This window comes from Plecotus auritus, assembly GCF_963455305.1.
Source record: "Plecotus auritus genome assembly, chromosome: 4".
Lineage (NCBI taxonomy): Eukaryota > Metazoa > Chordata > Mammalia > Chiroptera > Vespertilionidae > Plecotus > Plecotus auritus.
The window spans coordinates 7767979-7794617 of NC_137775.1; the positions used below are offsets into that span (position 1 = coordinate 7767979).

Sequence of the window (26639 nt, forward strand, 5' to 3'; positions counted from 1 at the left end):
AATAGGGAGAGTGGGAGGAATAAGACACATTTAACCAAAGAAAGCAGAGGAAAAGAGGTGTCACAGAGAGATACAAAGTACTTGAGAGGTTTAAAAGAGAGCAGGGACTCAAAGTATAGAATGTGACATCTAAGTGGGAGGTTCTGTGCATAGAGATAAAAGACATGGAAAGAGAGATGGAAAAGAAACTTAGATGATGTTGAATACTAGGCTAGTTGTTATTTCAATAGGTAATGGATGACCATTTCTAACCAGGTTAATCTTGTGATTGAACTATACTTTATAAAAAACTAGAGGCCTGGTACATGACATTCATACACTGGGGGAGGGGGACCCCTCAGCCCGGCCTGCGTCCTCTTGCAGTTCAGAACCCATCGGGGGATGTCTGCCTGCAAGCTTAGGCCCGATGCCTCCTGGGGATCAGGCCTAAGCTGGCAGTCAGTCATCCCTCTTGCAGTCTGGGGCTCTCGCAGTCCGGGACCCCTTGATCCTTACTGCCTGCCTGCAGTGTAGGTGGGAGAGGCTCCCGCCACTGCTGCTGTGCTCACCAGCCATGAGGCTTCTGGCTGAGCAGCACTCCCCCCTGTGGGAGCCCACTGACCACCAGGGGGCAGCTCCTGCATGGAGTGTCTGCCCCCTGGTGTCAGTGCGCATCATAGCCACCAGTCATTCCGCTGTTCAGTTGATTTGCATATTAGGGTCTTATTATATAGGGTTAGGTCAGCTTTAGAAAATGGAGTAGAAGAGAATACGAGGAGACTTATTCTCTTAGCTTCTGTAATAGCTGAGGTGGCTGTGGAAATAGAGGAAGCGAAGGTGAGCCATGAGGAGTTCTACAGCATGCCTATCAAGGTGAAGGCTGATCTTGGTCTTGTGTCTCTGTTACTTAATGTAGTCCCTAAAAAATTTCCTAGGGATCCTATTTTTTGAACTATGCTCTGAAAATGGGAATATATATTTACTATTGGGAAAATCTTGGCTCTATAATTGTTGACCTCAGTGGCATTGGTCTCAGCACAGGTGACCCACCTCTTGCTTTCTCAGCTCCACGAATGCCTTTGTGAGATCCTCCCTGGGAAAGAGGATTAGTTTATTTTCATTGCTTTATAGTACTCACTTGTTTTCATATACCACAAGAAATTGATCTACTGTTGCTGATCATTTTATTTTTTTATTTTTTATATATTTTTATTGATTTCAGAGAGGAAGGGAGAGAGAGATAGAAACATCAATGATAAGAGAATCATTGATCGGCTGCCTCCTGCACGCCCCCTACTGGGGATCGAGCCCACAACCCGGGCATGTGCCCTTGACTGGAATCGAACCTAGGACTCTTCAGTGTGCAGGCTGATGCTCTATCCACTGAGCCAAACTGGCTAGGGCTGTTGCTGAACATTTTATTTTTTCAGCGTTGGGCTGTTGTAAATACATGCTGATGTGAACATTCTTTTTTAAAAAAATTAATACACATTTTTTGAGCTGTTTTAGAGTTACAGAAAAATAGAGCAGAAAGTACAGAGGATTTCCATATAATCCCTCTTCTTCTACACACAATTACCTCTATTATTAGTATCTTGCATTAGTGTGATTTACCTGATACAACGAACAACTAATATTGACAAATTTTTATGGACTGAAGTCCATGTTTTCATTAGGGCTCACTCTTTGTACTGTACAGTTTTATGGGTTTTGACAAGTACATAATGCCTTATGTCCACCATTAATCACAACATTATAAATAACAGTCTCAGTGTCATAAAAATCTCCTGTGTACCCCTTCATCCTCTCTTCCACCCCTTTTCCAGGCCCCAGACAACCGCTGATCTTCTTCCTCTTTAATTTTACCTTTTTCCAGACTGAAATATAGTTGGAGTCATACAGCAGGTATGGTCTCCAGATTGCCTTCTTCCCGTTATGCATTTTAATGTCCTCCATGAATTTTTTGTGGGTTAAAGAGCTCATTGGCTTTGTTTTTTTTATGGCTGAATAATATTCCATTGTATAGATGTACCACAGTTTGTTACCCATTCATTTATTGAAGGATATCTCAGTTGCTTCTAAGTTTTTTGTGTTTTTTTTTTAATATATTTTATTGATTTTTTACAGAGAGGAAGGGAGAGGGATAGAGAGCTAGAAACATCGATGAGAGAGAAACATCGATCAGCTGCCTCCTGCACACCTCCCACTGGGGATGTGCCAGCAACCAAGGTACATGCCCTTGACCGGAATCGAACCCGGGACCCTTCAGTCTGCAGTCCGACGCTCTATCCACTGAGCCAAACCGGTTTCGGCTGTTTCTAAGTTTTTGAAATTACAAATAAGGCTACTATAACAGTGTGTACAGATTTCAATGTGGGATATAAAACATTCAACTCATTTGGGTAAATGCCTAGGAGTGCAATCGTTGGAGTGTATGACAAGGCTATGTTGAGCTTTGTAAGAAATTCCAGCCCTAACCGGTTTGGCTCAGTGGATAGAGAGTCAGCCTGCGGACTGAAGGGTCCCAGGTTCGATTCTGGTCAAGGGCATGTACCTTGGTTGCCGGCACATCCCCAGTAGCGGGTGTGCAGGAGGCATCCGATCAATGATTCTCTCTCATTGATGTTTCTAACTCTTTATCCCTCTCCCTTCCTCTCTGTAAAAATCAATAAAATATATTTGAAAAAATTCCAAATCAGCTGTACCATTTTGCACTCCCATCCGCAAGGAATGAGAGTTTCTGTTGTTTCATATCCTCACCAGCATTTGGTGTTGTCAGTGTTTTGGAATTTTGCCATGCTAGTAGGTGGGTCATGGTATCTCTTTGTTTTAATTTATGATTCTCTAATGACATAAAATGTTGAGCATCTTTTCCTATGCTTATTTGCTCTCTGTATGTCTTATTTGGTGAGATATCTGCTAAAATCTTTTACTCACTTTTTATTTGTTTTGTTGTTTTTTTTCTCATTGTTGAGTTCTTTGTATATTTTAAATACAAGACCTTTTATATGTGGTGGCAAATAATTCCTCCCAGCCTGTGGCTTGTCTTTTCATTCTCTGAATGAGAATTCTTATGCATATATCCTGGTCTACTTATGCCTGCTATCATCTTATTCCAAATTCATGTGTCATTTTTCTAGTTTCATTTATGTAAAATCCAGCTTTCTCCAAGGTGTCCACATGAGTCCCCAATGCCATCTTTGTTGTAAATCCAGTGCTGTTGCTTCTTAGACTTCTGTCGTTCATCAGTCTATTTTTTCCAACCCTGACTCACACCCTTTTAGAAAAAGAGTCTTAATGTCTGATAGGGCAAGTCTTTCTAACTTGGTCTTTCTAAAGAGCGTTTGGGATACTGTTGGCCATTTTAACTTCCATATGCATTTCTTGCCTTGGGTTGGCCATGCAGTACAATGCTGATAGAAACGGTGGTTGCAGGCATTTTTGTGGTGTGCCTGATCTCCAAGGGAAAACTTTTTTACTCTTTCTCCACTACAACAAACTTAAAAGTAGGTACTTTATTGCCACTTCTATTTTATGGATAAAGAAACCGGGGCTTAAAGTAGTTAAGTAAACTGCTGAAAGTGGTCATGTACCTAGTACGTGTGAAAATTGTGTTTGGAATGCAGTTTAGTTTGACTCCAGAGCTTGAGATTTTAACCACCTGATTAAGAATAATTCTGTATAAGTAATCAGCAAGACACAGGGTTGGGTTAGATGTGATGTGAGACAAGCCACATTGTATAACCAGAACAATTTCCTTCCTGTTTTATAACTACCAGTGAAGCAGTACAGGTTACTTAATGATAGAAACAGAAGTAACTAAATACAGATACCACTTATTGATGGGGATTCATTCTGGGAAATGCGTTGTTAGGCGATTTTACCGTTGTGCAAACATCAGAGAGCCCACTCACACAAATCTGGGTGTATGTATGTGCTATACTTTTATATGACTGACATCCCTGTAGGTTTCTTTACACCTGCATCACCACAAACACATGAGTAATTGTACTGTCTGAAGCAGAGTGGGCTGGGGAGGCAGAGAAAGGAATTTGAGAATTCAATGGCATTCTGGCTTATGAGGCACTAGTTGGGTCCTCTCAGATGTTTGGATCTTTTTCCAAGTGCAATGATACGTTTGTGGAGAAATTGAAGCTGGCGGGTATTATGGTGTGGTTTACATTTTTTAAAAATATATTTTTATTGATTTCAAAGAGGAAGGGAGAGGGAGAGAGAGAGAGATAGAAACATCAATGATGAGAGAGAATCATTGATTGGCTGCCTTCTCCACGCCCCCTACTGGGGATTGAGCCTGCAACCCCAGCATGTGCCCTGACCGGAAATTGAACTGTGACCTCCTGGTTCATAGGTCGATGCTCATTTTTAAGAGATGACTTCACTATATGGAAAATGGATATTAGGAAGCTAACATAGACCATGTAGCTATTGAAATGGGCCAACAGTCGAATAATGTTGGTTGGATTAAGATGGTAGCAATGAGGGTGCAGGGGAGAAAAAAAATACACATATTTGGGATATATTGTAAAGATAAAATATGAGAATGTGAGAATGTAAGATTCATAAAAAAGTCTACTCTTTTTAAGTCCATACCCAGCACACAGTGGACATTAACAGAGTATTTGATAGATGAGTTGAATAAATGAATGAATCAAATGTGTGAAGAAAAGAGAGGAATCAAGGATGAGTCATATGTTTTCCAGCACACTCAACCTCCTGTAACATTAGATAATATCAACTCCAAAGGATTATGATTTTCTGGAAAAAAAAAGTTTTCCTAGTAGGGATTTAATGGCCATATTTAAATATATAACTCTAAATATGTACAGTAGGTTCTTAAATAATGTCATTTTATTCAATATTATTTCATTATAATGTTGTTGAGATGGTATAGAAACTTAACTCTTATTTATATCAATTAGCCTATGGTAACATAGGTTTCAGCATACATTTCACTGCAGTTCCATGAAACTATTGGCGAGGTTAAGTGAGGACTTACTGTACATTAAGGATTTTCTACAATAATAGAAATAAGAAAAAGAGCGTCATCTTAAAAAGGTAAGGGCATTTATAAGTCCCAAACCTTCATTTTCTGCTTAGTGAAACTGAGATAGCGTAACTTCATCCTTCCTCTTGCCTCAGTGCTCTGTCCACTTTCCTCCTTCTGATCTTCCATTTCTATCTGTTGTTCTCACTTGTCTCTATCATGGAGCCACATGGATGATGGATCCAGTATGTTATGGGACCAACTTGGCATATTTTTCTATAGTGAATTGAATTTGTATCCTTGGTTTTAGGCTATTTTTCCAGCTATTTTCCTCATTTATTTCCCATTCAATCTCCACCTCATAAATATATTTTAAAAATGAAAACCTACCCATATGCCTTTTTAATATGCATGCCAGTATGTTTTGTTTTCTTAGGATGTGGGCAAATATAGGAGTTTTATGACTGCATTACATATTTCACCAAATCCTGGGTGTTAATACAATTGAAAGAATACATTTTAAAGTTAAATGGGATTATTTGTTTTGAGAAGTAAGGTTATATATCAGGTGCTCGGGCAATGGACTCAATCGTAGATTATTTCCAAAAATTACAGCCACAGGAGGTAATAATAATAAAACAAAACAATATTAAGGATTGTCTACTAGATTAGATTTGCTCTTATCAATAAAAGCAATAATACAGTAGTAGTGAGTTGCCTTACTTAATAGAAACATCAAATATCCAAGAGAAAATAGGTACATGACTCAGCAGAGATGGTAAAACAAATATGGAAAAATGAGGAAAATTAAAGTGAAACTACTCTTTTCACAGACTCACAAGAGCACAAGTAAAAATACTAGCTTTATACTTAAATGCTTACTCTGACTTTCTCTCAATCTGTTTTCTCTCTTATAGAATTTCTTTTACCTGCCATTTAAAATAAAATCACCTCATTCCAAACTACCATTCTTCCAACTTTGCTTGTCTATTTCTAAGCACTTATATCTTTGTTGCAAATCCAGGGCCACAGTCTACCATGACCTTGACTCTCACCTTCTGCTCCCAATTTTACCTCCAGGTGTCTAGTTCAAATGTCCAAGCAGAGAATCTGTATAGCTCATGGATTTCCTGCCCTGGGGTCTGGTGCCCTAGTTCCGCCAGCTACCACCTCAGTGACTATATATTACCTATTTTGAAATAATCACCATTAGAATTTACTCAAAAGAAAGTATATCAAATATCTTCATAGTATAGCATAGTATCTAAGACAATGAACTTTGGATCCAAACCTAGGTTTGTCTCTTTGTGACGCTGGTCAAGATTTTTAATCTTTCTATGCATGGACATAGAAAGATTTCTATGTCCTTTATATCTTTCTTTCGTGTACATCAGGATTAATAATACTTTCCTCATGGAGTTGTTACAAAGAAAATGAGATACTGTTGGTAGAGCAGTTAACATAGTACCTCACCCATAGTCAAAACTTCATACTGAAGCTGTCTCCACCAGCATGCACAACAGCAAAAACAGGCGGAATTCCCCTCAAAATTATGCTATGTTAATGTTCTAGGTTAGTAGCATCCTGACTGTACTAGTAAAAATGAGTTACCCAGATTTATCTTAGTTATGTAATTTAAATTTGCTCATCATTATGATGTAAGTCTTTTTGCTACATTGTAGAGTTGTCAGAATCACTAGAGAAAGCCTGCAAATGCTTTTGATCTATTGGCATCGGATGTTGTATGAAATAACATTTGTAAAGCCTTAAAAGCTATCCAGAATGTCACAATGGCGCTCATGATTTCTTCTCTTTGTAACCGAGGCCTTCCGTGGTCGTTCCTTTCTCCAACAGAACGCTGCTGTTCTGTAGAACCAGGGAGCACTGTTTCTGCCTAACCCTTCCCAAGTCTTTCACGTGTGGAAGCTAACATTGTCTACTTTGGAGCGTCACTTAGGCTTTTTTAATCTCCAAAGTTTCCCTTTCAAATTCCAATATGAAATATGGCATATGAATTCCCCTTGTCTTCTGAAGCCAGGATTTATGTTCTAAAAAGAAAAAAAAAACAACAACACACATTCTAGAAAGCACAATGAAACACTAAAAATAAAATAGTGGGGGAGGCCAAGTTGAAAATACAGCTTTTAAAGAGAGAATCTGCTGACAGTGAATTCTTGGCGTCCAGGAGCTTGCCTGTCCCATCTGAAGCGGACGATAGGCTAAAATACATGGGAGGAAGACGGGGGATGAGCACACTCATTTGACATAATCTTGGAAAGGAATGAACTTCTAACCATTAGTTAAAAATGTTGTTATGTCTCATTTACTAATATCACCAAGAACGATTGTGTTCGCAAAAATACCATGTCTTTCCTGAGTCTAAATTATTCGATTCCTGACCTAAGTTTGGAGAAAGTTTACTAGTCTGCCCCCTGGAGGCATGCTGAGCTGATCTAACAGATGTCAAGTGTCACCAATGTTCCCCTCAAAATCGTGCCAACTCAACATATGAGATGCCATGCTTTAGAGCAGGGATTCTGGACATACTCCTGTGAACAAAGATGTAAATATATACATTTTTCATTAGGATGTGGCTCAGAGCAAATAGACGCTACTGTCTGGACAAGTCCCACCTTTCTCATTGTGACTCCAGTCCTTTTCTCTTCCGATGAGTTGAGGCTGGTGACACAATCCTGACGTATTGATGACACAGTCTATCCTGGTTACTCTAAGTGTGGTCCATGGGCCAGCAGGGCTGGCGTTGCCTGGGAGCTTGTTAAACATTTAGAATCTCAGCACCATCCTGGCCCGACTTAATCAGAATATGCATTGTAACACAATCTCTAGGTGACTTTTGCCTATGAAGGTTTGAGAAGACTGATCTAGAAGCACCTTGTGGGATTGAATTTTTATTCTTAATTCCATCATGGATTTACATTTGGGAAAGATTACTTACTGTGTTTCAAGAATCTCCATTTTTTTTGCATCCATAACATAAAAATAGTTTTCACCTTTCTTGGCAAAGCACTGGCGAGGCTAGATGAGATAGACTGTGAAGTGCCTTATGTGGAGAAGAGAATTGAAGTCTTGTTAATTTATGGAAGAGGACTAAAATACACTCTTGAGAGGAAGGATAACAATTGCATTGGAAACACTTGGCTGTCCGACAGAATTCGTCTATTTCCTATCAGAGGCCAAGGGAAGTGGAAATAATTAACCTGGCTTCTGTTTCCAATGGGAGAGAGAGCAGTGGTCTTTCCTGCCCGCCTTTTTTCTTGCTCTTTTTACAATCTGGTAAAATAGGAGAAATAATCTGGTGCTTGCTGATCTGTAACTATAATTTAGAAAAATATTTACATAAGAATGTGAAAGAGAGCCTTTTACAATATTACTTTACGGAGAAGCCCCTTAAAGGTACAGGAATAGTTCTGTGGGCTAACAGGCCAGTGCTGATCTTCCATATAGCAACCGGGGAAGGACTCACCGCTGCCTTGGGCTCAGGTGCAAGCTCTGTTTCATTGTGTGATTTTACCGTGTGGGCCCTTTTGTTCTCTTATGATTCTATGTATCACCTGCTTCTGCTGTTATTGAGTGCTCACTTAATGGCCCTGTGAAGACCTAAGCCCCAGCCACCAGCAGCAGTGAAAACAGTATAAAGTCCTTGTCTAGGTGTGGGCAGGGTTAGATCCTGAGTATCTAGCAATACATTGTACGCCTCTCAGATTACGACACAAAAGAGCCAGTACGGATATTTTCATTTGATGACTCACAACACCATTTATTATTTAATTGTCCTTACGCTTGTGGGCTATTCTGGAGTCAGGTTATTAGAAGTTAGACACAGAGGCTTTCAGTTTAAGGTTTCTGCTAAGGAGAGATAATGGCTGAGAAGTAAGAATAATACAATAATTTGCCTTTCATTTTCCTCCTCATTTCTCCAAGAATGTCAACCTTATCTCACTATTATCTCCAATTACAAAATGGATCCAAGTAGAGAATATTATTTGTTCATATTTTAGGTGGATTCTGTATTAATTTTCAGTAATCTTAATAGGTCCCTGTTACCTGTGTGTTAATTTTAAAGTTACACACACACACACACACACACACACACACACACCTATATTCTCATTGCTAATATCCAAAGTTGAAGTGAAGGAAAGGAATATGTGTGTGTAGAAGAGAGATACCTCTGATATTTTAAAATAAAGATAATATATATCCATATAAGTATGTTGAACAATAATAAAATTATCCAAAAGGCAGTCCTTTTTATTTTTCACTTATGGAATGTATTTTATGTCACATTATTCTAAGATTCTAATTATTTTTATCTTCACCAATTTAATATCTGTTGAATTAGATACATAATCTTAATGTAATCATTTTACTAAAACTGACATAATTACAAACTAATGTATTAGTCAAGAGTAATTTTATTTTCTGTCATACATTTTAGTAGAATAACTTAACAGCTTAGTGAACAGAGAAACTTAAAGAAACCATTCTGTTTACCTTTGCTATATGCTTGCTTGATTTGCTTCTGGAAGTTTATTAAATATGTATTACTTACTTTAAAAATACTGTGGTCCTGCCGAAACTGGTTTGGCTCAGTGGATGGAGCGTCGGCCTGCGGGCTGAAGGGTCCGGGGTTCGATTCCGGTCAAGGGCATGTACCTTGGTTGCGGGCACATCCCCAGTGGGAGGTGTGCAGGAGGCAGCTGATGGATGTTTCTCTCTCATCGATGTTTCTAGCTCTCTATCCCTCTCCCTTCCTCTCTGTAAAAAAATCAATAAAATATATTTAAAAAAAATACTGTGGTCCTGAAGGCTATGTATTTAGAATTTATTAGAAGTAAAGTCCAACCTGCCTACTAGAGCTAAAAAACACAGGGTTTGGCAGAAGTAGGTTTACAGTTGTGAGTATGTGAATCAGAGTTTATTTTTTTATTGTATTATTCGCTATAGGACCAACTGTAAACCTACTTTTGCCTTGTCCTGTATATAAAATGACCATATTCTGGTGTGTCTGAAAACTACCATGGTCCCAATCCTAATATCTCCTTTAAGACTCAGATGTCATTGTATTTAATTTTCTTAAACCTTTCCATGTCTCCAGCTTACCTGCAGGACTGTTAGCATGCTTCGTATTTCTGTGAAGGTGTTACCAGTTGTCTTGATGATATCATAAAAGCCTACTTTCTTTACAGCTTTATTGAGATAAAATTCATAAAATTCACACATAAAAACACACAGTTCAGTGGTTTTTAGTATATTCACAGGGTTGTGTAACTGTGGCCATAATCTAATTTGAGAACATTTTTAGCACCCATAGAGAAACCTGTGCACTTTAGCTGTCAACCCCCATTTTTCTCCCCGGGGAACCACTCATCTATTTTGTCTCTGTGGGTTTGCCTATTTTGGACATTTTATATAAATGGACTCATACAGCATGTGGTCTTTTGGCAGTGTTTCTATTACTTAGCAGAATGTTTTCAAGGTTCTTCCATGTTGTAGTATGTTCATTCCTTTTAATTACTGAATAATATTCCATTGTATGTATAGGCCACAATCTGTTTATCCATTCATTAATTGATGAACATTTAAGCTGTTCCAACCTTTTGTCTATGTGAATAGTGTTACTTTGAACATTCATGTACAAGTTTTTTGTTGCCACTCTTTAAAAATGTATCTTTATTGTTAAAAGTATTATAGATGTCCCCCACTTCCCCCCTTTACTCCCTCCACCCTGCACTCCCCCAGGGCACATACCCAAGTTTCAGGCTCCAACCCCAGTGTGGGGCATGCAAGAGGCAGCTGATCAATGATTCTCTTTCACCATTGACGTTTCTTTCTCTCTCTCACCACACTATTGTCTGTGTCCATGGGTTATGCATATAAGTTCTTTGGTTAATCTCTCCCCACCCACTCATCCACCCCCACCTTCCCTTTTATGTCATATATATATATATATATATATATATATATAAACTAGAGGCCCGATGCACAAAATTCGTGCATGGGGTGGGGGTCCCTCAGCCTGGGCTGCAATGACGCCAGCATCCTGGCCAGCCTCTGGTCAGAGGCCCACCCACCCGCCCTCCCTCCATGGGCCAGGGTGCGTGGGACGCAGGGGCCCGTCGCTGTGGTGACGCCGCCAGCATCCAGTGCCCTGGCCACCATCTTTGTGACGGAGTGATGGTTAATTTGCATATTACCCTTTTATTAGATAGAATTGATTTCAGAGAGGAAGGAAGAGGGAGAGAGAAAGCTCCCGTAAGATGAGAGCTCCAATGGTGTCACTAAAATGCATGTTTCGGCCGTGTCTATAGATTGGCTCCATTCTCATGATTCCTAGGATGATTTCTGGAATCTTCTAGTTCACATCATCACACTACTCAGTTTAGGGAAAAAAGGGAGATTGATTCTGTGATAATCCTAAACCAAAGTTCAGAACTGAGGTCCCTGGCTCCAGCTGGCCTGCCCTGAAACCCATGATCATTCCTAAATCAATGACTGTGGCCAGCATGATGGAGCTGCCATTGGATTAGCCTAGCACAAATGGTCCCCTGGTTCTCGGGTAGAGTTGCTTCACTAGAAGCATTTGGGCTGAGGCTGGAAAGACCTAGTTAGGAATGTGAGTGGAGGAAGCAGAAAGAATAACCATTATCTGCTCAAAGCCACAGACCACAGGCAGGTTTCTTCTTTCAATGGGCAGTTAAATGTCATCTGGGAAAGTGATTCTGAAGCCTTAGGGTGTGTATTAGTTTGCTAGGGTTTGCCTGTACCATCACTGTATTTTTGAAGCACATAACTCTTTAGTTTCATAGGTTCACAGATGGAGAGGAATTTTGCCACAGCATGAATCATTCTTTGGGTCTCTCCAATACCAGATATAGATGATATTTGTATTAGATTTTAAACTTAGCATTGATGTTGGAATGGGTTAAGACTTTGGAGCTGTTGGGATAGTATGAATATGTTTTGTATGTGAGGACATGAATTTTGGCTGGCTAGATGGTGAATTATTATGGGTTTGATTGTGTTCCTCCAAAATTCCTATATTGAAGTTCTGACCCCCTGTACCTTAGGCTATGACTTCATTAGAAATTGAGTAGGTGCAGATGTAATTAGTTAAGATGAGGTCAGTAGGGTGAGTCCTAGTCCAGTATGACTGGTGTTCTTATAAAAGCGACACATTTGGACTCAGAGACATGCCCGCAGGGAGAACCCCCTGTGAAGATTGAGTTATTCTGCCGCAAGCTAAGGAACCAACAGAAGCACAGAGAGAGGCCTGGAACAGATCCTTCCTTCCCTCGCGTCTTCAAAGGGAACATGACTGTGCCAAAACAAAGGACCATAAACTCATAAACTGAGTGGCTTAGACAACAACAATTTATTGTTTCACAGTTCTTTAAGCTAGAAGTCTGAGATCATTGTGTCAGCAGGGCCTTGTTTTAGGACCACAGTGTCCAATGTTCTCACCTTGATTTTAACTGGGTTTATTATTATTGCTTTTTTTTTTATTTTCATAGAAGAAACAAAAGTGTCTGGAGATGATGAAATGGAGAAGCTCTACAAATCATTAGAGCAAGCCAGTCTATCTCCTCTTGGGGACCGACGACCTTCAACCAAAAAGGAGTTGAGAAAGTCCTTTGTGAGGCGGTGTAAAAATCCATCCATAAATGAGAAACTCCACAAAATCCGAACCTTGAATAGCACATTAAAGGTAAAAAATGTCAAACTGTAGATGAACTCTGTGGTTTCAAGGTAAAGAATGGCTGGTTCTGCAGAGATTCATGCTAGCCACTGCGTGTTTGTGTGGGTGGGAGGAAGGGAAGTAAAAGCAAGTCCTGTCTCTGTGGGATGAGGTGACCTTTGGTGTTCTTGAAGCTCTAGAACACTCACAGGGGGAACCCATCTACTTTTTCTATATAGGCCTTGATTTTTACATTCACTCCGATATAAAATTTCAAATGTTAAGCTCCTTAGAAGTCAGGGACCATGTGTAGTAATTTTTGTGTGTGTACCTTTTTACCTAGCCCAATAGATGTTGATGAGCGCTTAAGATAGTTAACTTGTGAGAATAAACAGTAATATTAATAAGATCTTGGGATTCCACTGATTTATCATGAAGTGCCACTATTCTGTACTACATCCAGAAGAAATTTTCTAGATTTCAAAATATAGCAAAGACTTAGTGACTCTTCTGTAGGCTCTGCAGCCAAGATATACCACGAGAGTCGAGCAGTAGGAAATATGTACTTCATGGTAATAGACCAGCAGATGTTTTCACAATGGGAATGAGGGAGAGTGTGCAGGATGTACTGACGCTATTTTCAGGGCCTCCTGTGACTAAAATGAGTCCTCATAACAAAAGCATTCTGCTTTCACATTTAGATTATAGCATGAACAGGAGGAGGCCAGGATACTTGGTCAACTGGTCCTGAAAAGCCTTGATAGATCCTGCAATTTAATTCTGTTTTGGGCATGTCCTTCTGTATCAAGAATTTGAGTCTCTTTCCAGAAAGGAATATCAGCAATCAAAGCACAAGGCTACAAAGAGATGGCTGAGTGACTCTTAGTCAGATGTCCCAGTTAGTCAGTAGAAGACCTCAGCACTTTATAAGGCTGCAAAAATGAGGCTGCAAAAGAAAAGGGAAAGGGGTATTTTAATTATACAAGTAAAATCCAAATGCAGAAAAATTCCCTAACATTTATTGATGAAAAACATCAATAGCACACATTTTAAAGGCAAATATGATATATTTCACATTATGTACAGAATTGATAAATGTTTGGTTACTTGATGTATTATGCCTTTGTATGTTGGGATTTTACTAATTTATGGCAGTAACTGCTATAAATGAATACATTTTCATTGAACAAATATTTCCCAGATCTTACTATGTACCAGGCACTATTCTAAGGCACTGGAACTATTGAATGGACCCCACCTGACAATGGAAACAGAGAGGAAAACAGTTAGAATGCAGTGTGCTAAGATGTCGTAGTTGATACAAGCTTGGAGTGCTTTGGTAGTCCAGATGAGGGCAGTGGCTGCCTATCTGAGGCCGTTAGGGACAGTGCTGACAACTGACAAATGAGTAAGAGATGAAGAATATCAGGAGGAGCCCAGCTGGTGTGGCTCAGTGGTTGAGTGTCGACCTATGAACCAGGAGGTCATGGTTCAATTCCCGGTCAAGGCACATGCCTGGGTTCGCAGGGTCAATCCCCAGTGTGGGGTGTGCAGGAGGCAGCTGATCAATGATTCTCTCTCATCATCGATGTTTCTATCTCTCTCCCTCTCTCTTCCTCTCTGAAAAACAGAACAAAGCAAAAATAATATCAGGATGAGAAGGAAGGGCATTCAAGGAGGAGGAACTAGCTTGGGTAAATGTATGTCAGTGGATCATGCTTTAGTCCATGTTGGGAGAAATAGGAAATGGAGGCTAAGAAGAGGATAGACAGTGCAGGCCATTTCTAGAAGGAGAAAGACTGTGTTCTTCACCTCTCATAAAACAGCAGGCTTACGATTCTAGACCATCACAAGACCGTGTCCCAGCCTGGCCACTGAGAGGCTAGGTTTATACATGGAATTCAAAGGTTTTAGCAGCCTCGTGTGGTTCTCTGTAATTTCTTGCTCTCTATGCACTGTGGCCATATAATTGATCAATCCAGCTTTTTCCTTTTTCCCTGTGCATTAGGTATCTATTGCTAGGTAACAAAAAAAAATCTCAAAACTTAGCAACCTTAATCAATAAACACTTATTTCACAGTGTCTGTGGGTCAGGAATCTGGGCGTGGCTTGCTGAGGAGCTTCTCCCTCAAGGGCCTGTGATCCAGGCCTTAGCTGGGACTGCAGGCCTTCCTCCGCTGGGGGAGTCAGTACTTGCAGACTCTCTCGTGAGGTTGTTGACAGAATTCAGGTCTTCACAGGCTGCTGGACTGAGGGTCTCAGTTGTTCATTGTCTTTTGGCGGGAGGCCGTACAGTTCTTTGCCCTGTAGCCCTTTCTTAGGGTGGCTTCCAGAATGAAAGCTGGCTTCCCTGAGAGCAAGGAAGACACAGACAGCGAGTGAACAAGATGGATCATATGCCAATGTCAATCATAACTCCCGTTACATTCACAGTATTTACAGTATTCTGGTCATTAGAGGCCAGTCACTAGGTCAGCATGGATCCACAGAGGGGGATTATACAATGGCATGAATATCTGGGAGCAAAGAACACTGGGGGCCATGTCAGGGGTTATAATGCCCAGCTGAAGAACTACTCTCTGTACATTCCTGGAAGGAAGCCCTTTCCACAGATCCCTTAGGCCTCACGAAAGTGTGATGCTGGGGCTGTGAAACATCATCCATGTCACCTCTTCCTGTCAACCTCATCAGGAGGGAGGAAGATATGATTTTGTGGAACTTGACTTTGGTGAAAAAAAAGCACATCAAACTATTCATTGGACAAAGATAATTTAGTACTGTATATTTATTCAAGTCGGAAGGCTATAAGAATTATTTTAACCATCTTTAATTAATTAATTTTTAATTGACTATATTGCAATGACATTGAATAATACATTTATACAAGTTTCAGGGATACAATTCTATAATACATCATCTGTATATTGTATTGTGTGTTCAACACCCCAAGTCAAGTTTTCTTCCATCACCATTTCTCCCCTTTACCCTCTCCTACCTTTCCCCATCCCCCTTCACCCGTGGTAATTACCAAACTGTTGTCTGTCTATGAGTTTTTTGTTTGTTTTGTTAATCCCTTCACTTTTTCACCCAGCCCCTCCACCTTCCTTCTGATAGCTGTCAGTCTGTTCTCTGTATTTATGAGTCTGTTTCCATTGTGTTAGTTTATTTCGTTCATTAGATTCCACATATCAGTGAAATCATATGGTACTTGTCTTTGTCTTTAACATTCAAAGCAGTCAGGATGGTGGTTGCCTTTGAGGAGGAGGGAAGGATATGATGGGAGGGGCCACAAGTACAGTCTCTGAGATACTGGTAAGGGTCCTTTGTTGACTTTGGTGTTGGTTACAGACTGGTCCATTTTGTGATAATCCATCAAGCACAAGCCCTATTGTGTGTGTGCTGTTCTCTGTGTATGTTACATTGCAATATCAAGATTTATTTAGAAAAAAACACTTTAAAGCTTGAGTGTGGACAAGCAGAGACAACAGTTTCATGCAGAAACAAGGGAACTGTTTTAACAATAGTGTTTATATTAGTGATAGGCACATTCCATACATAATAAAAATATTCCTGTATGGGGATTGTATTGGAACAATTGTGGAAATTCTTCAAGAACATTGAGCAGACTATCATGTCATGCTGTAATATAGATCTTTAGGAATTTCTGATAGCTCAACATCCACTGATTTTTGGCTAAGTCTTCCTTTATTTTATAATGCATGATTACTGGAATAATTAAGGGGTCTGCTTGAAAGTTTATCTCAGGGTTTCCCTGGCCTATGTCAAGAGGAACTAACCCTTCTTTGCCCAACTGCTCCAATAGAATACACTTTCAATGCTTAGGTTTTGAATCAAGTTATCTGCTGCATATTTGGAGTGAAAAATGAAATTATAGCATCTGCCTTTCACAGTATTTTTTGGAAGCCCTACCAAGCCCAGCCTACCTGCCAGAAGGCAAGGATGATGTTGTAAAAGTGGTTCAAAGCATTGGGAGAGCAGGACCCAGTGTGATGCTGCTGAGTCCGGGGTGCTGGGTCTAGGAGGGAGCTCAGAGGGTTTGTTGTTTCATTAATTCCCTTCCTCTAAATTCTTGTCTACAGTGTTTTTCTTTTATCCATTAAAAACTAACACAGACTTGAGCCAAATGGTAAGACATTTGGATTGTTTAGAACTATAAAACGTGTGGTGTTAGCCCAAAGTTGAAGAGACCCTTTCCTAAAACCTTTTATCAGATTTAGAGGGATGACTAGTGCATTTTTGCCTTTCAAAATTAATTTTCCAAATTTTGTTCAACTGTAAAGATCTTGTTTTTCAATAAAATATTAGGATCTCTCTCTGAACAGATGACAAAATTTCTTTAGAGCAAAAGTAAGAATCCTTAAATAACTTCATATGAATAGCACTATGGTGTTAGAGGATGAAAGCTCTTTTTTTTTTTTAAATACTGTGTTGTTGTTTTTTTTTTATGGAAGCATAAATGTTGAGAACTCAGAGAGAAGAAAGAAAACCCTCTTGACCCTGGCTTGACTTTCTGCCAGTAATCCTTCCCAGTTACCCACTTACTTCGCCTCCCTCCTCTGCTTCTGGGTCCTGGCCAGCCTGCTTGTTATCCTTCTTTGATTACTTTCCTACTGAACAATTTTTTCTCTTTTCTTAAACCTAAATATATCTTTTGATCTTCATCTATTATCACATCCTTATTCACTTGATTCAAGATTATAAATCTCATCACTCAGACTTCTGTATGGAGGGGGGGGGGTACTTTTCTCTTGAAATCTATATTATTCTGGCCAATCTAGAAACTGGAAAAGAAGAAAACAAGAAAAATGTAATAAAACAATAGATTTGAGTGCCACTAACACTTGTGATCATCTATGATGAGATACTTCATTTGGATAAAACAAGTGCTGACAATTCTAGAATCCTTAAAACTATGTGGAAATGTCTGTATAGTTAGACAGATATAGGTGTGTGATATATAACATATAATAAGATATATATTAGAGACCCAGTGCATGAAATTCATGCACTCAGGGGAGTCCCTCAGCCTGGCCTGTGCCCTCTTGCAGTCTGGGAGCCCTCAGGGGATGTCCGACATCGGAGGCAAGAGAGGCTTCCACCACTGCCACCGTGCTCGCCAGCCATGAGCCCGGCTCAGGGCTTCTGGCTGAGCAGCGCTCCCCCTGTGGGAGCACACTGACCATGAGGGGGCAGCACCTGCATTGAGTGTCTGCCCCATGGTGGTTGGTGCACATCATAGCGACTGGTTGTTCTGCCTTTTATTATGTAGGACATATATGTATATGTGTGTGTATATATGTATGTGTGTGTGTGTATATATATATATATATATATATATATATATACACACACATACACATATATATATGTATGTGTGTGTGTGTATATATATATATATATATATACACACACACACATACATATATATATATATATATATAACATGTATAAAATATTTTTGTTTGTTTATGGAGAGGATTTTTTTGGGCTCCAAATAGGATTCATGATACAAAAGAAATTAAAAAGCAAATGAATAAGTAGTTTATTCATTCATTTCTTATTTCATATATTAATTTTTTCAACAAGTATTTAGTGAATGTCCACCATGTGTCAGTCATTCTTTCAGGTACTTGGGGACATAGCAGCGGGTATATCACACAAAATTGCCTGCCCTCATGAAGCTATATTTAGTTAGAGGGAGAAATATACAAAGTAAGTAAGTCATTTTATAGTATACAAAGTAATGATAGATTTATAGAGAAGAGAAGGCAGATAAAGAATGTTGAGGGATCACTTATTAATTAGGATAGGCATGAAAATCTTTGAAAGATGGAATTTGAGTAAAATAATTGTGTAGATGTAGGTAGTGGGCAATAGGAACTGGGGAGAAATATTCTTCTCATTGTTTCTTTTCCTAAAAAAAAAATTGAACAAGGTCATCAGCTGTAAGGGAGGATGTGGGCAAGGCTTGAGTAGACACAGGAAGTTTTTAACTAGTCCTTTGGAAGAGCGAGAGAGGAAAGGGATGAGAAAACATGATGAAAGTCCACTTAATGGCAGTGGTTATGAATTTGAACTGTAACCAGTGAGCACAGCTGTAAATTTTTAGCTACACATATGCCATCCTAGAGGTAGGAAGAGAGAGTGGTTCATTAATATATATGTATTGAATGTCTTCCTGCAATTGGCATTGTGTTGGGTATAAAGAACACAGAAATGAATTCAATATGTTTATTATCACCTTCCTTACAAAGCTTTAGAATAGGTGGTATGAGGAATCCATGAGTATATAAGCATAACATGGTGAGCAACAAATGGTGCTCCAGCCCATGGAACCCTGGACATGAAGGGGAACCATTAAAGGGACTCAGCATTTTAGGTGGATCCCGGCACTGCCATGAGGAAGGTGGATTTGAAGTGGAGATTAGACACAGGGACTCCTTTAGGAGGCTGCACAGTAGGTAGAGTGTGGTATATTGGACTTAGTATCTGAAATTAGAGTGATAGTCATAGGGACAGAGGAAACAAGAATAGATTTGAGATAAAATTATTAGGACTGAATGATCTCTTTTTGAATGTGGAAGCTGTTGCATCTTATTTTTACCTCATTTTTTGACTACAGAAAACTTCCCTAACCTGGGGCTGACATTTCAGAAATGTGTCATTGATTACAGAGGAGGCAGGGTGAAATGTGAAATAATATGAGTAGATTCTATACTCTGTTAGCATCATTGTATACTGTTTTCATGGAAGGTTAGTAGTCTTTGAATTTAAAAAAAAGGCCTATATAGTTATTCTGCATATATTAATTAAATAAATGTGTGTGATTTATTAAAAATTAAGATAAAATAAAAATATATATTTTTATTGTCTTATATCTTAGGGAAAGCACTGTTTTCCATTTTACTTGGTAAAGTTTGGCTGGCCAATGAAATAATGATACAGTTATGAGTTTCAGGAGGAATAATGGTCACATTAAGACAGAACTATCACTGTGGTATGCAAAAATGGATTAATCAGAGAAGAGTCACATAGGAGACCTTGGCTGAATGTCTAGTTCTTCCATTGGGTAGGATACTTAACAGATGTCCTGCCATATATCTTAGGGTTGTTGTAGGGATTTGAATATTAATAGGTAAACACACTTTGATAATTTTGATGAATGTGTATGTGCAATTATTTGTAAAAGGGATGAAGGTTGCTTATTGAAATTGAGATACTCACTACAATCCCTCTCCTCCCCCCCCCCCTTTTTTTTTCTACTTGGACAGTGTAAAGAACATGACCTGGCCATGATTAACCAGTTGCTGGATGATCCGAAGCTGACAGCCAGAAAATACCGCGAGTGGAAGGTCATGAACACCATGCTGATTCAGGACATCTATCAGCAGCAGCAGGACCCTGCGTCTGCATCAGCCCCTGCAGGCTCCCCCTAGGGACTCCAGAAACCACCTTCCTCTGCCTCTGTTGCAAGTTCTGTTTGACAACAAGCCAGCATTCTCTGCCCTTCTCCCCCCAAGCAACTCTTCAAGATGTTGCTAGAGCTCACATTTTTCCTTAAAAGGAAAACTGAGACCAGTTCCTCAAGTATCAGCTTCCCGTAGAGATGCAGTCTTGGTGAGGACCAGCACCAGGAGCAGCATGACTCCTTCCAGGTGTGGCGTTCCTATGGAGTCTGGAGGGATGGAGTCCGGTTGAACAGTCCTTGTGTTCCTCTTGGGAGCTCAGTTATGCCAGACTCTAGGTGGAATGTGAAAACTCTAGCTTCTGTTCTCTGCTCTCAAGAGAATTACAACGTTCTGTGGACAAAGGATCACTTTTTTACATAGAAATATTCAGTTCTCCAATTCTACTGAGTTGGGCAGCTGAGTTCTCCAAATCATTTTGTTGGATGAAGGAATGTTTTCTATGGCAGCAACTGGAACAGGACAAATGTGTTTGTGGAACTGAAATCCCCTGCTTCTGGTCCAGAATGGTGGTACCCTTTCCACGAGTGGAGAAACACTTCATAGCGAGTGGGGTGTGGGAGAACCCGAGAAGGAGGTGTGTTCTGTGTTCCTCTCACTCAAAGGACAGTTTGATGGCCTCACACTTCACTAGCTGGGGGTGGGGTGGGATCTGATTATGTTTCCTTCCCACAGAACAGCTAACGAAAATGTCTCCTTATACTTGGGGGCCTCTACTTCTTCCCAGCGTTTCTGAACCCCTGTAGGGGACAGTAACAGGTCCCGCAAGGAATGTTTGCTGCAGTTGTCCTTGGGTGTGTGCCTATGCACAGTACAACTTTATATCTAGGCTCCCCAGGATAAATATTGATGAGATCATTCTGTTATCTGAATTGTTTAAATACCTTTACTCCAAAAACAACAACAACCAGCCAACAAAAACAGCAAAAGAGTTCAAACATGATTGTTTTATTTTTGTATGTTTATGTCACATTGTGTCCTATGTGAATAGCCATCTATAATGTTTGTTATTTAAGTATATTTATAGAAGTTCAAATTACTAGTGTTTTAAAAGATGATATACTATTCTATGTTTTGCTCAGTATATATTCTCAAAGGATATACATTTTTGCTTGAGAAAAATAGAAATACTATTAATGATTGATTCATTGGAGTTATTACATATATAATGTACGAGGAATGCTCAGGAAATCTTGTGGGATCAATGAGGGGGGGGCATGCAATAATTATCTTCCATTTTCTGATTTATCTCTTTCTCTCTCCCTACCTCTCTCTCTCCCTCTTAGCCTTCCTTTCTCCCTGCAGAGGGCTTACATTTCTCTGTTTTAAGTCACTCTCTTAACTGGAAATAGACTTTCATCTTACATTATCCCTTTGGATAAATAAAATTTAAATCTTATGCCATTTATGCCCTAAACCAGTGGTCGGTAAACTCATTAGTCAACAGCCAAATATCAACAGTACAACGATTGAAATTTCTTTTGAGAGCCACATTTTTTAAACTTAAACTTCTTCTAATGCCACTTCTTCAAAATAGACTCGCCCAGGCCGTGGTATTTTGTGGAAGAGCCACACTCAAGGGGCCAAAGAGCTGCATGTGGCTCACGAGCCGTGGTTTGCCGACCACTGCCCTGAACCAAATGAAACACAACTAATGCAGTCTTTTGTCTAAAGACCTGTAGAAATTTAGGGGTCTGTTGTTAAAGAGAACTAATTTTATTAGAGGAGCAATATGAAAGTCTTCCCTTACTAATCATCATGAATATTTTTCACCATAAAAGTAACCACAAACCACCAAAACCCCACTTTGGCCCTACCCCTAGCAAATGGTCAGCATAACACAGTTTTCTGTATAACATTTAACCATGGCTTGATATTCAAATGGAAATAACCCCTGAATTTTATCTGTAAACTAAATGGAAATAGTTGTTGAATATTTTCCCAAGCTTTACTAAGAAGTCTTAATACTTTGCAAAAAAACCCCAAAAAACAAAACAAAAACAAAAAAGAAAACACCAACCTAAACATCAGGAAAGAAAAAAATCAAACCAGAAACACACACACACACACACACACACACACACACACACACACACGAGGAAGCAACCTGTAGTGTTAGAAGCTGGTGTAAGATAAGAGGCCAGGGCAGCTGGTTTAGGCCAGCAAACTCTTCAAAGCTCCTATACCAAGTGGACCATGCTGGGCGAGGTCACAGGCTACACAGAAGCGGGCGCCTGGCCCGTTATGAGTTGCTGTTGGTACTGGAGAGAAGTAACCATTCATGTCCTCAGATTGGGACCTGAAGCTTCTGGTAGGAGAGGCTGATGCTTTCATCTCTCCTCTGGAAATGATCATTTAGCAGCTATCAGAGCATTGATTGTGTTGGATGCACAATGTCAGCCATGTGTCGAGGGAAGGAGACTTAATGGAGGAAACGATAACGGAGTGTGACATACTATTCTCTCCTTTGTTCTCTAGTTCCCAGCACCAACCTATACATTTCAAGAGTTGTTTTTTTTTTTGTTTTTTTGTTTGTTTTCCCCTAAATTGATTTCTTCCAAGAGCTTTTGAGCAGGGCTTGGGATATATTTCAGTGTTCTACTTTGGCTTTTCATTAATACACATTTGACTGACCTTTTAGTAGACATTCCCTTAGAACCATCCAGAGGCAAAGTCGGTTCATGAGATTACTTAACCAAGCTGTTCAGTTATTTTTCAAAGGCGAGTTAGTCTAGAAGCATTTGCTGTGTTAGTTAAAGCAGCCACCGTGCAGAATCTCCCCAAATGGAAGTTCAACTGAACTGTACCATTTGCATCCTGCTCTCCTAGACCAAAGTTACCTTAAGGGGAGACTGCTCTACCCACACCTGTAGACAGAGGGTCTGAGGGCGGTGGAATGACCCAGAACCACGGCTGTTCAGTAAGGAAGTGGAGAATCTCTAAGCATAACCAGGTCCAAAACCTGTGGGCACCTTCTATTGTTCAGGATCAGGATCAGACTCCTCCTTGGGGTTGCTGGGAGGACCACTTCTCACCATTGTTAGTCTGTAGACCCAAACTGGTGCCTGCTATGATACCCTCATTTGCTGGTCCATCACAGCACATGCTAAATCGGATGGTCTCATTCTTGGGTCCCATCTTTTTTGCTTTTAATAATTCTTAGTTCTGCTACAATCCCAGCATAGTATCAAGAAGAATCATAAAGCATACTTTTGCAAAGACTCCAGGAAACCTAAGAAAGAACTTAAGTTTGGAGTGAGATTTCAATGTGAACCAATGCCTTATGTGTATGCAGCACTTTATAGTTTGCAAACAGTCTGATGCAGGGTCCCCCGCCCCCTCCCCAGTGGTCTTCATGGGATGATTGTGGTTTAGTACTCCTCTGTCGGATGGAGCGAGGAAACATACTCTGAAAGGTGAGGTGCTGGAGAGAGCCCCAGGTGGTATAGCCAGGACTTGAACTTGTTCTTCCCTCTCCCCTTACTTTGCCCAGTCACTGTTGCGTCCAAGTAGTTGGACTTGGAGTGCCCATGTCTTTGTGCTGAAATGGGCACACGCAGTGGTGGCTTTTGCAAAGTCATCCATTTGAACCCCCCGGGGGAAGGGGGGAAGAAGCCTTCTTGTCCTTGAACACACTCTCTTCCCACAGGTTACTGTCCCTCCCAGAGTGACCTGTTGACTGTGAATTGGGATTTAACCTAAGCACTCTGGGCTTCCTTGCCTTCCTTCTGAAAAGTCTACTGCTTGTGAGGTGTGGTGAGATCCTTGGATGAAAGAGATAGACTTCAAGAAATGGAGCGTATTTTTTTTTTTGTTTTGTTTTCCTTTCAAAGAGTGTCAGGAGATGTCAGAGACCGAGCTTAGTGGCAAGGGGCCACTAGTCACGTAATTTTTCCCCAGAAAGCCTTTAAATCACAAACAAAATCAGAGGTAAAACATAAAAAGAAAATATACTTTTCAGTCTTTTAAAGAGAAAAGGTAATATTTTGATACAGCCACACCGAAGATTTAGTGAGCAATTTAAGTACCCAGGATGCCTATCTGAAAGTTACTGTTTATTGAAGAGCTGCCATGTCCAAATGAAGTTTTAGGATGTGTCTCTTCTTCAGTCTGGTAGAACACGCTATTTGATTGGGGTGTCCCCATTTATTTCCCTTCCAATTTTTGGTACACTTATCTCACAAGAGAGACCAGGTCCTGGAAATGTGAGGTGACTGTCCTGCCCGGGCTGTTGGAATATGGAGTTGAAAAGGAAAACCCTAAAACTGGACTGTAACAACCCATGTGGAATGGACGGGGAGGGGACAGTTCCGGGTTCACACCATGACGCCAATCTCAGGGAACAGGATATTGAGCGGCTACATGTTTCTCTACGTGGTGAGACAGGAAGCTATCTTCTTGCATCCTCTGCACGTCTTTCGTTACTCTTCCCCATGTTACCACAGGCCACAGAGAAAACATTAAAAAAAATGGATTTGTCTTTTTAAAAAAATAGTTCTTGCATTTCTCTTACTGTGAGGGCACTCAACTGCTCTGTATTGGTATTTCTTCGCGTCCAAAGGGGAAGCATGCCCCATGGAAACACTTAGTATCCCATAATAAAACCAAGATTATCAGTCACCATGGATGTTAATGTCCTTGCATGAGGGGGATGTGACTCGTAGCACTGCATGGTCTTTGGGGGCAAGATGTTAATGTGGAAATGACACCTTCAATTTCACTGTGCTTTCATTCTCTGTCACCTACCCTCTTGGATTATTCTGGAAAGTGTCACAGCTCATTTCTCCTGCTTTATTTTTTTGAGGTTGACTTGTAAGATAAAAATAAAAACAAGGTGAAATATATATATATATATACCTAGTAAAATTACATGGAAAAAAATTAAAATATACTACTGGTGTTCATTTTCTGCCCGGCAATGTTGTATTCTCAAAAAAAAAAAAAAAAAAAAAAAAAAAAAGATTCTCTAGGAAGTGTTTGAGGGCTGGGTGTTTATCTTCTGTAAAGGTTACAGTGCCATCTAGTGCCAGTCACTAAAATAATAGATTCTGATATTTTTATTTGTAAAGAAAAGATCTAATTCTGTTGGGAATTCTTTTTCAACGATAATTGATGTGGTCTCCTCCAATGGTCCTCAGCTTACAGGTTTGTTAGCACAGAGATATTTATATTTTTCAAAATTATTAGTTTACAAACTTAGACTTGCGTATTATATATCCCTTACCATTTACTCAGCACCCACATCTTCCTTAGAGATTTAAACATTTAGTCAGATTATAAAAGTTACAACTTGTGGCACATCAGTTATTTAAAATACATAAGCTATTTCTGTGAAAAATAAACAAAGCTAATACTGAAATAGCATAATAAGTCGCCTTTGTTTTGGATCCACTGATCAGAGGACGTTAGCCTGAATTTGAACTTGATTCACAGTTCCTTGATTGCTGTCTATACAGTGCGTTGTTTTCTCTCTTTCCCAATTCTCACTTTACGTGCTGAGCTCTAGCCTCGCTTTTTTCCAACTTACAACCACCAAGTACAGTATGTTTAGGCGCCATACAGAAGCAGTAAAAAGTATTCTAGACCAAAGGCAAGGGTATAGGGTGTTCCTGATTTCTAGAGCAAGCCTGCACCGGTTTCCTATTGCCGCTGCACCAAATTACCACAAATTCAGCAGCTTACAATGTGTTTTCTTTTTTTTTTAAAAAAATATATTTTATTGGTTTTTTACAGAGAGGAAGGGAGAGGGATAGAGAGTTAGAAACATCCATCAGCTGCCTCCTGCACACCTCCTACTGGGGATGTGCCCGCAACCAAGGTACATGCCCTGACCGGAATCGAACCTGGGACCCTTGAGTCCGCAGGCCGACGCTCTATCCACTGAGCCAAACCGGCTAGGGCTAAAATGTGTTTCCTTACAGTTCTGGAGGCCGGAAGTCTGACGCGGGTTTCGGTCCCAGGATGGCTTTCCTCCAAGAGGCGCCAGGGAGAATACGTTTCCTTAAGCTCCTCAGCTCACCCCCATTCTTTGCTTCTTGGTCCCCTTCCTTCATCTTCAAAGTCAGCAATGTTGTGTCTCTGCACCTTTCTTCTTAGTCATGCCCTCCTCAGACTCTTAGAGACCCTTGTGGTTACATCGGGCCCACTTGGATAATCCAGAAAAATGCCTCTATTTTAAGGTTAGCTGACTAGTACCTGGATTCAGTTTCCAACCTTTTCATTCCCTCTTGCCCTTAATTCCCTTTGTAACATATACACAGGTTCCAGGGGTGGGACATGTCCATGATTCTGCCCACCATACATTTCTACTTCGAATATTCTGCTTTGTCCCCCTGAACCATAATTTTTTCCTCCCAGAAATTCCAGGATTGCCAAGGTTTAACTAAAAGCATAAAAGTCCTTTTTGTCATACCATGTGATTTGAATTTGATTTTATTAAAATGTGGATCACCATAGAAGAGGTAATTCT

The 26639-nt window shown here is 40.0% G+C and overlaps 1 protein-coding gene across 1 annotated transcript in view; it reads left to right on the top strand.

The window, feature by feature from the left end:
- The window catches only part of IPCEF1 (interaction protein for cytohesin exchange factors 1), a 71966-nt gene extending 46922 nt beyond the window's left edge, over window positions 1-25044 (top strand). The window contains exons 8-9 of the mRNA XM_080664565.1: window positions 12520-12713; window positions 19976-25044. Coding sequence (XP_080520691.1) covers window positions 12520-12713; window positions 19976-20140 — 359 coding nt within the window. The 3' untranslated portion in view covers window positions 20141-25044. The remainder of the gene's footprint in view (window positions 1-12519; window positions 12714-19975) is intronic.
- The last annotated feature ends 1595 nt before the right edge of the window (window positions 25045-26639 follow it).